Source organism: Setaria viridis, chromosome 3, assembly GCF_005286985.2.
Source record: "Setaria viridis chromosome 3, Setaria_viridis_v4.0, whole genome shotgun sequence".
NCBI lineage: Eukaryota > Viridiplantae > Streptophyta > Magnoliopsida > Poales > Poaceae > Setaria > Setaria viridis.
In genome coordinates this window covers 42,790,456-42,803,952 of record NC_048265.2, presented here as the reverse complement: position 1 = coordinate 42,803,952, position 13,497 = coordinate 42,790,456, and the positions used below count along the sequence as shown (strand labels likewise).

Here is a 13,497-nt window from a genome sequence, read left to right as displayed (position 1 = left end):
ACCTAGATATTGTGTATGTCTAGATGCATAATAATATCTATGCACCTAGAAAAGCCAAAACGACCTACAATTTGGAACAGAGGGAGTATCAATAAAAATAAAAAACACATAAAAACGTCCTTTGGGTAGTTTGGTTATCGGACATGAGAACCTTTTGTTTTTCCGTCCTTCTACGATCCAAAAATCTGAGCGGCTGAGCTAGAGGGTGAGCACTTCAAACTTGTTTCACAAAAGATTTAATATGAGTAATTTGGTCTACCAGTGGATTTTTTCACATCTTTTGAAATTCAAAACGGTATGACATGAGTACTCTGCTAGTGCTATCTATCCTTAGGCTTATAGGATCCCAGAATCGGATCGAGGCAGTGCAATGACAGTATAAACAGGGTTCCTGACAAGCTGACTTGACTCTCTACTGTCCAGTCTCCGGAAAAAAAATAATTTTCCAACAAATAAATTCTTAGCATCCATTCTTCAACCCTTCTAGACCACATCTTCTCATGCTCTGAATTTTCCAGGTCCAAACCATGTGATCTTCACAGTCCTTGAATTCCAGATCATCCAACACCCGGTCCACTCGAGCTTCCGATCGAGTTCCGACGAACCATCTTGCTTGCCCAATGCCCAGCCACATCTATAAGTAACCCTTGATGGCACACTATCCAGAACGCACAATCACAAAAGCCCTCTCATCAGTGACCAGTACGTCTTCACTGATCAGTGACAACTTGTGAGCAACTGACTACTAGCACCATGGTCGCCTGCAGCGTCACGGAGGAGTGCCCGGTGGCCGTGTCGGCCGAGCTGCTGTGGAAGGTTTTCCTCGCCGGCGACGCGTCCATCATGACCAAGGCCTGCGTCGGCATGATCGACGCCGTGGAGGTCGAGGGCGACGGCGGGCCCGGGAGCGTCACCACCATGAAGCTCAACCCGGGTAAGCATCCATCAAGCCCGGAATGAACAAGGCGCATTTTCGCCGCGACGACGACGTGTCGCCGATCGAGACTCACCTGAATTTTGTTCCTTTTTTACAGCCGTGGGTGACGCGAAGGTGTTCAAGACCCGGCTGCTGGTGCGCGACGCGGCGGCGCTTGTGGTGAGGTCGGAGATGGTGGTGGAGGGCGGCGAGGTGGCGGCGAAGCTCAAGTCGCAGGTGTCGGAGCTGAAGGTGGTGCCGGCCGGCGAGGGCGCCTGCGTGTGCAAGGTCACGGTGGAGTACGAGCGCCTGGACGGCACGCCGCTGGCGCCGGAGGACCAGGCCAAGCTCGTCCATGGCTACCTGGGCCTCATCAAGAAGGTGGAGGAGTACATCGTCGCGCACCCCGGCGAGTTCGCCTGAGCGCCGCCGGCCGCACGGGAGAATCGCCGTCGTGGCGATCGGGGGGAATCAGTATTACGTAAATGGTGGTGATCACGTATTCACGCCCACGGGTGTCTTGATTTTGAATAATGAGAGGAAGTGACGATCCTCTGCTTGTGGTTGTGGAGGAAACAGCAGTTTCGATTCTGTGAGAACTGAGAACACAGTGTATGTTCTACTGTTGTTGTGTGTGTGTGTGCCCGTTCCGTGCTCATAAGGAGCATTTTGATTTGGAATAATGAGAGGAAGTGATACTCTTTATATTTAGCTGTTTGCATTTATACTATTTCAGATCTACCTAACAGTAGCAATGGTTTGCAAAATAGAAGATGCCTTACCGGCGGCGGTCATAAGAAATCACAACATGAAACGACTTAGTGTGTGTGTTCAGTAGTAAAGTTCTCATAAGGGGCATTTTGTTTTTAAGGATAAAGCTACAGCATGCATATGATCAGCTTACGGTGTGGTTTGCAGTTTATTGTTGGGACTTGGGAGATTGTTAAGTCTCTGCATAAGAAATCAGAAGTCAACATTTCAGAACTACTGTTCTTTGATAACATCTGTTTCCTCCTTCCTTGCGACCGCTTCTTGCATTCCCGGTCGACTCTGTCTGTGCACCCCAGCCTCTGTGTCTACGGTATACCTGTTGTTATCAAACGTCCACATTTGTGGTATTGGTTTCCTGTATTCGTTTACATGGAGAGTGTAGAATTTACATTTGTATTGTTTGTGCTGCATGTCTCTTCTGTATTAGGTGTTGTACATATTGGGGATCAGTTGGCACCAGGCGTCAGCAATCTGTCGATCAGCCGGCTTCCATCGACAGCTCCATAGGCGGGCATGTTGCTTGCAGTCTGCCCAGAGGCGAGCGTGACTGGGTTGCGCTTCGTTGAACACCAAATCGTTTCTGTGCTTCCAGATGTGCCAGCAAATCAGGAATTCCATCTGGTTTTCAGGAATTCCAGCAAATCAGGAATTTCTGATCTACTTAGCAATAGCAATGGTTTACAAAATATGCCTCAAACTTATGCATATTGCCATCAATAGGATCAAGGCAGAAAAATTTACAGTATATACAGGATTTGACGACCTGAAAAACAAATTCTCGTACAAATTAAATCCAGCGGAGTTTGTCTGAACTAACCGTCCTCGTCAGCTTGGCGTCGTCGAACTAAGTATCTCAATTTTCCAGGTCCTAAGTTCAAACCATGTGATCTCCACAGTCCCCCATGTGTCCCTCCCCGGAATTCCACATCAACCAACACCCGGCTCAATCTCCCATACCCCGTTTGTTGACTTGTTGTGTATATTTGCCAATAACCAGAGGAAGTAATCATCTGTTTTGTTTGTCGACTGTGTTCGTGAGGAGAATTTAGGGTTTGTGAGAAGAGTTGATACATGTTCTGAGATCGTGTATCTTCTGTGTCTATGATGGGCATCTTGCTTCATCATGAATAAAAGCATGCATGGGTGTTGTTTGCAGGTCAGTATATCAAAAGTTGTAAACTTTAATACGACGATATGTGAAACTTTTATAACAGTGACCTACTGACAATCTGACATGGCCTTTGTGTGTTTCTTGTGTTCCTTGTTTCCTTCTGCGACAATGATTCTTCATAACAGCACTATACAACTATATGTTTCAGTACATTCTTCGTGTCCTATCCAAATTACTAGCGCAGCTCAACATCACAATCTGGTAATTCTGAGTCCAACCAGTACTGCTCCAAGAATCCCACATCAGACTGCTAAATATTGACGTTTCAGACATGTCTTTGACATTTCAGGTTCAGGCCGGTTGCAGGTCCCTGTCGCCCTGTCGCAGACTGTTCTTTCTTCGTTGTAATAGCTACATGCTCTGAACTTTAATCTACTTCAAATGGTCCTTCCTGATCAGGCAAAGTTCAGCCATACCAGCAATTCCAAAATGCCCCTGAATCTGAAACATTGAGCAATAAGGTTCAGGATTAGCAGAACTTGCAAGCTTCCAAGGATGAGTAAAAAATGGTACGGCATCACATCAGTTACAATTACAGTCTAGAAACAGCAACGACCAATACAAGTCAATCCTAAATTCCTTATACGGCAGCAGCTCATCAGTTAATCTGTAATCACTGGTAGAGTAACTCCTACGCTTTCTTTTTTTCTTTTCTTTTCTTTTTTTTGGGAGGAAACTCCTATTATACGCTTTCTGACCGAAAGCAGCATACGGGCCTGATAACTAGCCCGTCTACTGAAACCACAATTTGCACAACTGGGCCTTGTTGAGTCTTTGAGAAACAGGGCCCATACAAAGTCACCTGAGTTTGCTTGTGCCAAGCCCACCCAAATTATCCTGCTCGGGGTTGCTGTGGGTTGTCGGGCTGGGTATGCCGAAGTAGAGCGGCCACAGCCCAGTATGGTCAGATCCATCTCAGCGAAACTGTTGCGACATGTGAGAACTGGGATCCATCTCGCGAAGCAGAGAGAGAGAGAGAGAGAGTTCTCAGAAATAAAAAAAGAAAGGAAGGTACCTCATCAAGATGGTGGAGGCGTACCTCGTCGCTCACTCCCGACGAGCTCGCCTGAGCTGCGCCGTGAGGAAGAAGTGGTCCTCTGTTTTTTTCTTGAAAGACCAGTGGTCCTCTGTTAGGTTGGTTGATTCTGCTTTGTGAGGGGTGCAAGTGTTTGATGTTTGAGTTTGTTTCAAGAGTTTCTTAAAAAGTTTATTGTATTGTTGTGTTGCACCCGATCGATCAAAGGACGAGCTCGATTTCTCTAACACCCTAATTTTCAACTTTGCAATTTAATAAAATTACCCTAATTTTCAACCTTTGCAATTAATAAAATTTGTTAGAAATTAAATGGATTTTAAGGTTGCATTTGAATTTTCTTAGAAAATTAAAAAAAATTAAAATAAATTAATGAATCATAGGAGTTTATTGTTACATTCTTGTTTTTGGTTGCTTGAATTTAAACATTCATTTGTTTGAATCTTTTAAACAAATAGGAAACCCTTTTCTTTTCTTTCTTTGGGCCTGCAGCACAGTAGCCCAGCGCCAGCCCGCACTCCTCCGCCTCAGCCCACCTTTGCGCCGCGCCCGAGCCTCCACCTCAGCCCAGCGCTTCGCCCCGACCCAGCTCCCGTGCGTCGGCCCGCTCCCGCACTGCCCTCCGCTCTCCCGCTGACCGCCAGGTCCTACCTGTCATCTTCCTCCTCCGCGCCGCAACCGACTCGGGTTTGTTCCCAAGTCCTCCGCACTGTCCTCAGCGCCCCTCCGCTTGGCCTGCACGCCAAGGCGTCTCCTCCCGGGCTATATAAGCAGTGCTGCCGCACCCCCGTGACCCCCACCAAAACCCAAGCCGCGCCCTTGAGCTCCCCAACGCCGCCGCAACCCTAGCCGCCACCGCGCCCGAGCCCGCCGTCACCGTTCCCTACCGTCGTCGCCTCTTCGTCGCCAAGAACATCTCCCAGAGATCCGCAAGGAGGTGAGGGAGGCCACCCGTGGGAATTCCGTGCTCTCCCGTGGCTTTTTCCCACACGTTCACGCTCGCCAGAGCCACGTCCTCGCCACCGAGCCGCCTCGCCGAGCCTCGTGCCGCCACCGCCGCGTAAACCACCACGGCGACACCCTAGACGTGTCCGCCGTGAGCTCCTCGTCCTCCTGGTCCAGTTCCCGTCGAGAACCGTTGCCGGATGCTCGAGATCGAGTTGATCTCGGCGAGCCTCCCCTGTCTCGCCGCCGTCCGTCGCCACTCGCATGCCGCCGCCCGTGTCATAGACGACCACAGCCGTTGGATCCAACGGTCGGATCAGATCTGACCCAGTCAGCGTACCGGTCAACCGCCAGTCAGCGGCACCGCTTTTGCTAAATAGACCCCTAGCTTTTCATTTTTTACACCAGCAGCTCGGCTAGTTCAAAAGTAATTAGGTTTTAGTCCTTTTTCTTCTGTTTTAGCCCCTGAGCTTTTGCAATATAGTGCCTGCCGTCCTAGCCTTGCTCTTTTACGTGTTGAACCTTCGGTTTATACGTGTATTTATATTTTAGCTCTCGATTTCTTCAAGTTTAGCCCCTGGAAGTTTTAAATCTTTGCCAGCAAGCTCCTGCACCTTGTTTAGTGCATATCTTTAGCGTCTTAGGTCCGTTTTAAGTGCTTCTTGCGTCTATGAGTTTGTCTTAATGCGTAGATTAGTTTTATGATTATGTTTCTTTTTGTTTTTACTATTTTGATGTATTGTTTTCTTACTTTGTTACTTTACTGCTTGTATGTGCTCGTGTGATGCGTTTAGAAGGATCGCAGCTCGAGGGATTCGAAGCTCAAGACTTTGAAGACTACGAGCAGCCAGAGCAAGTCCAAGAAAGCAAGTCGTGCCCTTGATCACAACTTGAACCTATGAAACTTTTACTTTCATATTCAATAACACTTATGCTATGCACCTTAAGACATAAACATGATTGGTTCTAATTAAGGAGTGACTAGTTTTATTCCCTATACCTTGATCAACCTGGGTTGGGGTAGTACATACTTAGTTGCTCAACTTGGTATGGTGGTAATAATGAACTCAAAGATTTAATAATATTTTATTTATGCTATACCTTTCATTAATACAAGATCGTCATGATTAATTGGATCATGAAGAACACCCGGAAAAATATTACAACCACAAGAACTAAATGGCTCTGGTCTTAGCTAATTAATTAGAGACTTTAGTCTGGAGTAATCTTACCGAAAGGGCAAGAGGGGCGGCAGCAGGTGGGGTATAACCTGGTCCTCTTGGGAAGTGAGCTTTGCTAAGACACTATGCCTACTAGGAAGGTTTATACTCTGCTATTTATGCGGAAACCTTAACGGATTACTACTTACTATGGAATCTTTGTAAAGACCTCATAGCGTCCATATGCAATCACACCTCGAAGTGTGGTATTGTGCCTAGCCCCCACAGTATGGTTGGGTCTAAAGTTTTTTTGAACTTTTACGCGACTTGTGGGTAAAGATACGCAACCTCTGCAGAGTATAAAACTCATCAATCAACCGCGCTCACGGTCAAGAGCGACCTGGACCCTCACTTGATTAATATATCGAAAATCAAATCAAATTGTTGTTATTTATTTCTGTTGTCTTTATTTATGTCCATGCTTAATATGGGTGGTATAAACTTATACTTAGTAAATGCTAATAAATTTGACCAACCAATTAAAATGTTGAATTGCTATTAAACTATAGCCTATCCTTGATTGGCCTTACACTACACATTCCTCACAGTCTACTGAGTACCAACCGTAAATGTACTCACCCTTGCTAAAACCGTTGCTCATAACCAATCAACTTTAAGGAGGTTCTTCAAGATTGAGAGGAGTTATAAGCGTACGTGTTCTTCCAGTCAACTGCCTATGGAGTCGCCAGTTTTTGTTGAAGATCCGCTGCAATATTAAATACTCTTTTATTATTCGGTTTAATAGACTATTAATAATTATATACTCTCTACGTTACGATATTATCTTTGTTATTCATTGAAGTCATCGTATGTGTGTAACTTAATCCTGACGCCTTTAAAACCGGGTGTGACAATTTCGCTAGTTTCCGACGTCTATTCGTTCTCTGGAATTATGCTCACAGGATTTATTGTCTGAAGCGAAAGACAGTTCTACGCGAAACCTACGCCTTGTTTAGTTGTCCAACTTTGGAGATGCAAAATTACTGTTGCAGCACTGTAGCACACTGTAGCGTTTCGTTTGTATTTGTGAATTATTGTCTAAATATTGACTAATTAGGCTCAAAAGATTCGTCTCGCAAAGTACAACAAAACTGTGCAATTAGTTTTTGATTTCGTCTATATTAAGTACTCCATACATGTATCGCAAGTTTGATGTGATGCAGAATCTTATTTGCATAGTGTCAAAGTTGGGAGTTCGGGGGAACTAAACAGGACCTACCTTGATCAAGCGAAAGAACAGAGAAGCACTGAAATCTGAATCACTATACCGACTGGGACCAGCGCATTTGATGTGACAATGACAGTGTGTAGCTGCAACCTGCGACAGCATAACTGAAAAGTCTTGAATGAGCTTATTTCTGACAAACTATCATTATTGAAAAAACTTGAATGAGCTTATTGGGTACACTACATAGAATCAATCAATCAATCATTATAACTAATTTCTGGCAATTTCGAACAAGTTTGCATTTGTCAGTGTCTGCATTTAGGGCCTTGTTTAGTTGGTCAAATTGGGAGGTGCCAAATTACTGTGCCAGCACTGTAGCACACTGTAGCGTTTCGTTTGTATTTGTGAATTATTATCCAAATATTGACTAATTAGGCTCAAAAGATTCGTCTCGCAAAGTACAACAAAACTGTGCAATTAGTTTTTAATTTCGTTTACATTTAGTATTCCATGCATGTACCGCAAGTTTGATGTGATGGGGAATCTTCTTTTTGCATAGTGCCAAAGTTAGGTATTGGGAGGTAACTAAACATGGCCTGGGGAGCCAGAGGTTCAGACAACCACCGCTCAGTTCAGATCGCTATCTGAACATCACCATCTGCTTGTCAGATAACCACTTCGGTAAGCAGCGAACTCAATTTTGGCGAATTCTGACATTGTATTAGCTGAAAATCACAATATGCTCACATAATTCCATATCCGAACAGCAGCACTGAAAGTCTGAAATGTGCACTGACTCGAATCACTAGCGACGTGGCAAGCATTCAATGGCAAAACTTGTGCCCACTACACCGAATCAATCATCATCACCCAAATTCTTGTCTTCTCCCAACAATCTGCACCCAGCATTTCCACGTCAGGCATGTTCCCAACAATCTGCTGCTACTGAAAAGCATGAACCTGAAACATCAGCATTGTTTGCAAGACACATCAGGCACAATATACAGTTACAAACAACACGACAACTAAAACAAGTCTGCAATCTTCATACAGTAACAGCAGCTCTCGTCAGCTACTGAAGAATCACAACCCACCATCACAGCTAATTTCTAACAAGTAACAGCGCCCCATGAAGCAAGCACACCTTCATGCGAGCCTTTCCCAGATACAGTTCAGACATTCAACACTCGCTACTATTACTACTAGTACTGATATCATCTCCTACGGGAAGGAGAATCCGCCGCCACCAATGCGCTCCTTGGCGCCGGCAGGCGGGTTGACGTAGACCCAGAGCAGCGAGATGGTCATGGAGATGAGCCCCGACCAGACGAACACGATGGTCGGCACACGGCCACGCCGGCCGAGAAGGCCCTTGGCGAACGGGTAGAGGTGGCACAGCACCCAGAAGCTGAAGAAGGCGCCGCCCAGCAGCTTGCTCCACTGCGGGAACTCGCTGTACAGCGTGCGCGCCGACGCCACCGCCACGGCCACCGCGTTCACCATCATGATCGTCACAGGCGGCACCATCAGGAAGCTCCACCGCACCTCGTACAGCTCCGCGAAGGCGTCCTCCTCGCCGTCGTCGCCGGTGCCGGGCTTGGACGTCAGCGTGAAGGAGATGTCCACGCCGGCAATCACCTTGAGGAGGCCCTGCAGCACGGCGGCCGGGTGCGCGCTGGTCCCGCCGATCACCCAGAACTGCTCGTTGCGCCACCACTCGTGCAGCGTGATCCCGGACCACTTGATCTCCAGCACGGCCAGCAGGCAGAGCGTCACAGTGATGATGAGCAGGAGCGCGAGGAAGGTGACGTTGAGGGACTGCACGATGAACTTGCCGGAGAAGAGGGAGATGGCCGGGAGCACGCAGTAGACGAGGAGGAAGATGGAGGTGAACGGGTACATGCCGACGTTGAAGTAGGCGACGCGCTGGAGGAGCTTCATCCGCGGGGACGCGAACAGGGCGTTGTTGCGGGAGAAGAAGATCTCCACGGACCCCGTCGCCCACCGGAGTACCTGGTGGAGGCGGTCGGTGAGGTTGATTGGCGCCGTGCCGCGGAACGCGTCGCGCCGCGTCACGCAGTACACGGAACGCCACCCACGGTTGTGCATCCGGTAGCCGGTGACCACGTCCTCGGTGACGGAGCCGTAGATCCAGCCGATGCGCCGGCCCCACTCCGTCTTGTCCTCGTAGAAGCAAGAGATGACGCTGATGGCCTCGGCGACGGTGGCAGCGTCCAGCGGCTCGCGGGGCACGGCCAGGGCGCCGGCGGGGCGGCCTTGGTGCGCGCCGGGAGTGTCCTGCAGGAGCCGGCCCTGGTACTCTGCAACGGGGATGGACGCCACGAACGTCGCCGAGCTGCCGAACCGCCGCGGGAGCAGCGCCGAGGACTCGATGTCGTCGAGCTGCTTGAAGCCGTCGTCCTCGATCGGCGGCAGCATCATCTCCTTGTCGTTGTCGCTCTCTCTGTCGGTCTTCTTCCCCATGGTGGGCTTCCTCAGGAACAACTTGATCTTCTTCCTCCCGAGCCAGCCGTGATGCTCGGTGGCGCGAGGCGGGCTGAACCCGTACAGCGCGGTGCGGCGGAAGACACAGCCAGTGCCGACGTACATGGGGCCCTGCAGCCCGTCCATGGCGCGCATGGCGACGTCGAAGAAGACGAGGTTGTGGTTGGCATACCGGTCGTTGGGGTCGATGCCCTCGAACCGCTGCGGGAACTGGACGTAGCAGATGCGGTCGCCGCCGCGGTCCAGCATGAAGCACATCCCCTCCCGGAGCGCCGCCGAGTTGTGCACGTAGTGGTCGCAGTCGAGGTTGAGGATGAAGGGCCCGTTGGACATGATGGCGCTCGTGCGCACAAGAGCGTTCATGGCGCCAGCCTTCTTGTTGTGGTCGTACCCCGGCCGCTTCTCGCGGGACACGTACACCAGCATCGGCAGCCGGATGTCCACGCCCGTCGTGTCGATCAGCCCGCCGGACTCTGCCGGCTCCCCGCCCAGCACCGGCTCTGACGTCGGAGGCGCAAGCATTGCCTGCAATTTCAGGGACATGTCAGCGTTCCAAATCAACAAACTGAAGAATTGTGACATCCACCAAATTAATTGAATCAATCAAGCAAGCAATGGATCAGTCACCTGAATGATGCCAGCGTGGTCACCGCGGGAGTGGTCCGGCGCGGCGTTGAGCCATGTGCCAGGCCAGTGCGAGCCGTCGGACATCCATGTCGCCTTCACGATCGCCGCTGCCTCGGGCAACGCTCCAGGAAGGGTGCCGGCCGCCATGGCCTCCTCCTGCTGCCTTCTCCGGGCGCGCAGCTCCTCGCCGGCGTTGTACGCATCGGAGCGCCGGCGGATGGCCTCCGGCAGCGAATTCACCCGCACCTTGAACTCGTCGTACTCGCGCTTCACCTTCCGGCGCTCCCTGACGAAGTCCACGCGCACCTTGTTCTTGAGGAAGTCCCTCTTCTGGCCGAAGTACGCCTCGGGGCTGCGCGGCTCGACGCCGTGCTTGCGGCAGAAGGGCACCCAGGTGCGCGCGAAGCTGGCGGTCTCGGCGAGCGCCTCGAAGGTGAGCAGCGCGCCGCCGTCGTCGGAGAGGTAGCAGGCGAGCTTCTCGACGGGGTAGTCGGCGGCGAGGATGGAGAGGATGGTGTTGGCGGTGACGAGCGGCGGCTCCTTCTCCGGGTCGGCGGTGGAGACGAAGACGTCGATGCCGGGGAGGTCGGAGCGGCCTTTGGGGTTGCGAGCGGTGGGGAGCTCGAAGCGCTCGGCGAGGACGTCCAGGTCGGCGGCCCGCTGGACGGGGCAGAGCTTGGGGAGGCTGTCGAGTAGCCAGGAGAAGGCGAACCACACCTCGCACGTCACCGACATCGCCCACAGCCACACCGCCTCCGGGTTCGGGTGCCGGATGCGCCATGTCAGGAAGAACCCCAGCGCCACCAGGCGGATGGCGATGAGTAGCCTGTCAAATTACCGGAGCAGAGGAAGATTTACCGTGAGAAGAAATTACCGGAGCAGAGGGAAATTTACCGTGAGGAAAAAAAATACCGGAACAGAGGAAAAATTAGTTGATTTTTTTACCTGTACGGGCTGATGATGGCCTGCGAGACGCTGGTCTTCCTGGTGAGCGGGCGGCGGCAGCGGGAGCCGAAGTTGGGCGGCTCCTCGAAGCCGGCGAAGCCAGTGGCGCCACCGCCGTGGCCGCCGTCCTTGGGCCAGAGCGCGTTGCCGTAGCCGTAGGTGCCCTTGGTCTCGAAGAGCCAGCGGGCGTGGTCGAACTCCGCGGGCTTGCCGCCGCCGCCGACGCCGGCGGCGCAGCCAGCGTTGCCGCTGGGGAACTTCATCGAGTGCACGAGGGAGAAGCGCTTCGCTATGGACGTGAGCGGCAGCTGGTCCCGCTCCTCGGAGGAGGAGACGGCCTCGTCGTCGTCCTCGCCGCCGTCGTCGGTGTCGCTCCCGGCGGAGTAGGGTTCCTTGCAGCCGGGGCAGTTGCCGGCGCCGTTGACGCAGTCCACGTAGCACTCGCGGCAGATCATGAACCCGCAGTCGCACGGGCCCCCGCCGGCGCCGGAGGTGAGGAACGCCGGCATGTCGCAGCCGCGCATCTTGCACGACATGTTTGCGGACGCCGCCGCCGCCGCGCCGCCGGTGCCGGAGGTGTTGTTGAGCACGTGGCCGCGCGTGGCCTGGTTGAGCCCGCCGGTGAAGATGGTGCCGGAGATGAAGCTCCTCTGCGCCCGCACCTCATCTGCGCCGGCGCCCTCCTCCGACGCCGCTGGCGCCGGCGCGTCGACGGAGTCCGCGGACGCCGCCACGGCCCGCTCCGGCGTGGGCGGGATGTGCACGGTGTAGTGCACGAACTCGGCGCTCTCGTCGACGCCGCCGCCGCCGTCCCGCGACGCGTACCGGCTCCCCCCGCTCCGGCGCACGGGCGAGAGCTGCAGCGTGGCGGACGACGACCCCGCGCCCCCGAGCGAGTGCCGCGGCGCCGGGCTGGTGATCCCGATCCCGCCGGCGCCCCTCTTCACCACCGCATCGCCGCCGCCGGGGCTCTCCGCCGCCTTGCCGCCCCTCGTCGGCGACACCGTTACCGTGACCTGCGACCCCGCCGGCAGCGACAGCCGCCGCGACATCTCTCCTTCCCCCAAATCAACTCACACCTCCCCACCAACCAACCAACCAAATCAAACGAAACCAAACCAAACCAGCTCGATCCCCTCAAGCTCAGCTGAGATCCACCCAGAGAAGGAAGGAATTTCCACCCACCCCTCGCTCTCCCATGAATCGAAGCTCGGAGAAGAGATTCCGCCGCCGACGGATCGGGCCGGGAATTATAGGAGGGAGGAGCTGCTCGTGGGGGGGGGGGGGGGGGGGGGGGGGGGGGGGGATTGAGTGAGCAATCGATTGGGCTCGCGCACCGAGGAGGAGGAGGATCCTGTGGGGCGCAGCGGCGTGGCAGCGCCTGTATTTATTCCGCCGGATTCTTTCCTCGCCCGCTTTTTGAAACGCCGAGCAGAGGCAGAGCAGAGGAGAGCAGCCGCGGCCGCCGCCTCCCCCAACGGTCGGGTCGGGCGCTGACGTGGCCGCGCAACGGTCGGGGGGCGCGGAACGGATCCGGCCGTCGGGTGGGGGATCGGACGGCGCACGTTTGGTTGGGGCGAGCGGGCGGAGGGGGGAGGAGGTAGCCGTTGCTCGTCTAGTGGGCGGTGGTGGACTTGGGGAGTGAGGAGTGAGCGAGTGGGGCCCACGCGGACGGAGGCGACAAGGGACTGAGCGTGTGTGGAGCCCGCGCGTGGGGGCGCGGACGCTGACGGGTGGGCCATAGGAAGGGGCCTTTGGGTTCCTGTCGAGTTTTGAGCTCGTGATGGAACGAGCTGTTTGTCTTATTCAACTAAGCTGTCACCATGGTGATTAACCGCAGGATTACAGAGAGCAAAGAAGAAGAAGAAAAATGGTTTTCAGGGTAATTCATTGGCTCTGGCTGCATATACGAGGGGAAAATATCAGGGGCGACTGAGGCTGCCATGTGGGCCCAGCTGATTCATAGAGGCGCATATGTCAGATCTTGGCTCCTGATGGCGCTTCCTGTAACTTACTCCGTATATAAAGTAGCTCTTTGCTTCCTTCTGATTGAGTGATTGTTATTTTCTACGTAGACACAGCCTCCATTAATCATAATAATATGTTTTTCCGTGACTATATGTTCCTATATGCAGTGATATCATTTTTATGTGACATGTCACATACATAAACAGTTTTACATACGTGCCATAAAGT

At 52.7% G+C, this 13,497-nt stretch overlaps 2 protein-coding genes across 2 annotated transcripts; one reads left to right on the top strand and one right to left on the bottom strand.

The window, feature by feature from the left end:
- The first annotated feature begins 656 nt into the window (after nt 1-656).
- Nucleotides 657-1,627, top strand: LOC117847645 (pathogenesis-related protein 2). The gene is made up of 2 exons (XM_034728886.2): nt 657-934; nt 1,035-1,627. Exons 1-2 carry the CDS (start codon nt 754-756, stop codon nt 1,337-1,339), a joined length of 486 nt encoding a protein of 161 aa, XP_034584777.1. The 5' UTR covers nt 657-753; the 3' UTR covers nt 1,340-1,627.
- Nucleotides 1,628-8,226: 6,599 nt separating this feature from the next.
- LOC117849752 (cellulose synthase-like protein D4) lies at nt 8,227-12,599 on the bottom strand. The gene is made up of 3 exons (XM_034731419.2): nt 11,302-12,599; nt 10,357-11,182; nt 8,227-10,254 (listed from the first exon to the last, which is right to left on the bottom strand). Exons 1-3 carry the CDS (start codon nt 12,351-12,353, stop codon nt 8,446-8,448), a joined length of 3,687 nt encoding a protein of 1,228 aa, XP_034587310.1. The 5' UTR covers nt 12,354-12,599; the 3' UTR covers nt 8,227-8,445.
- Nucleotides 12,600-13,497: the final 898 nt, after the last annotated feature.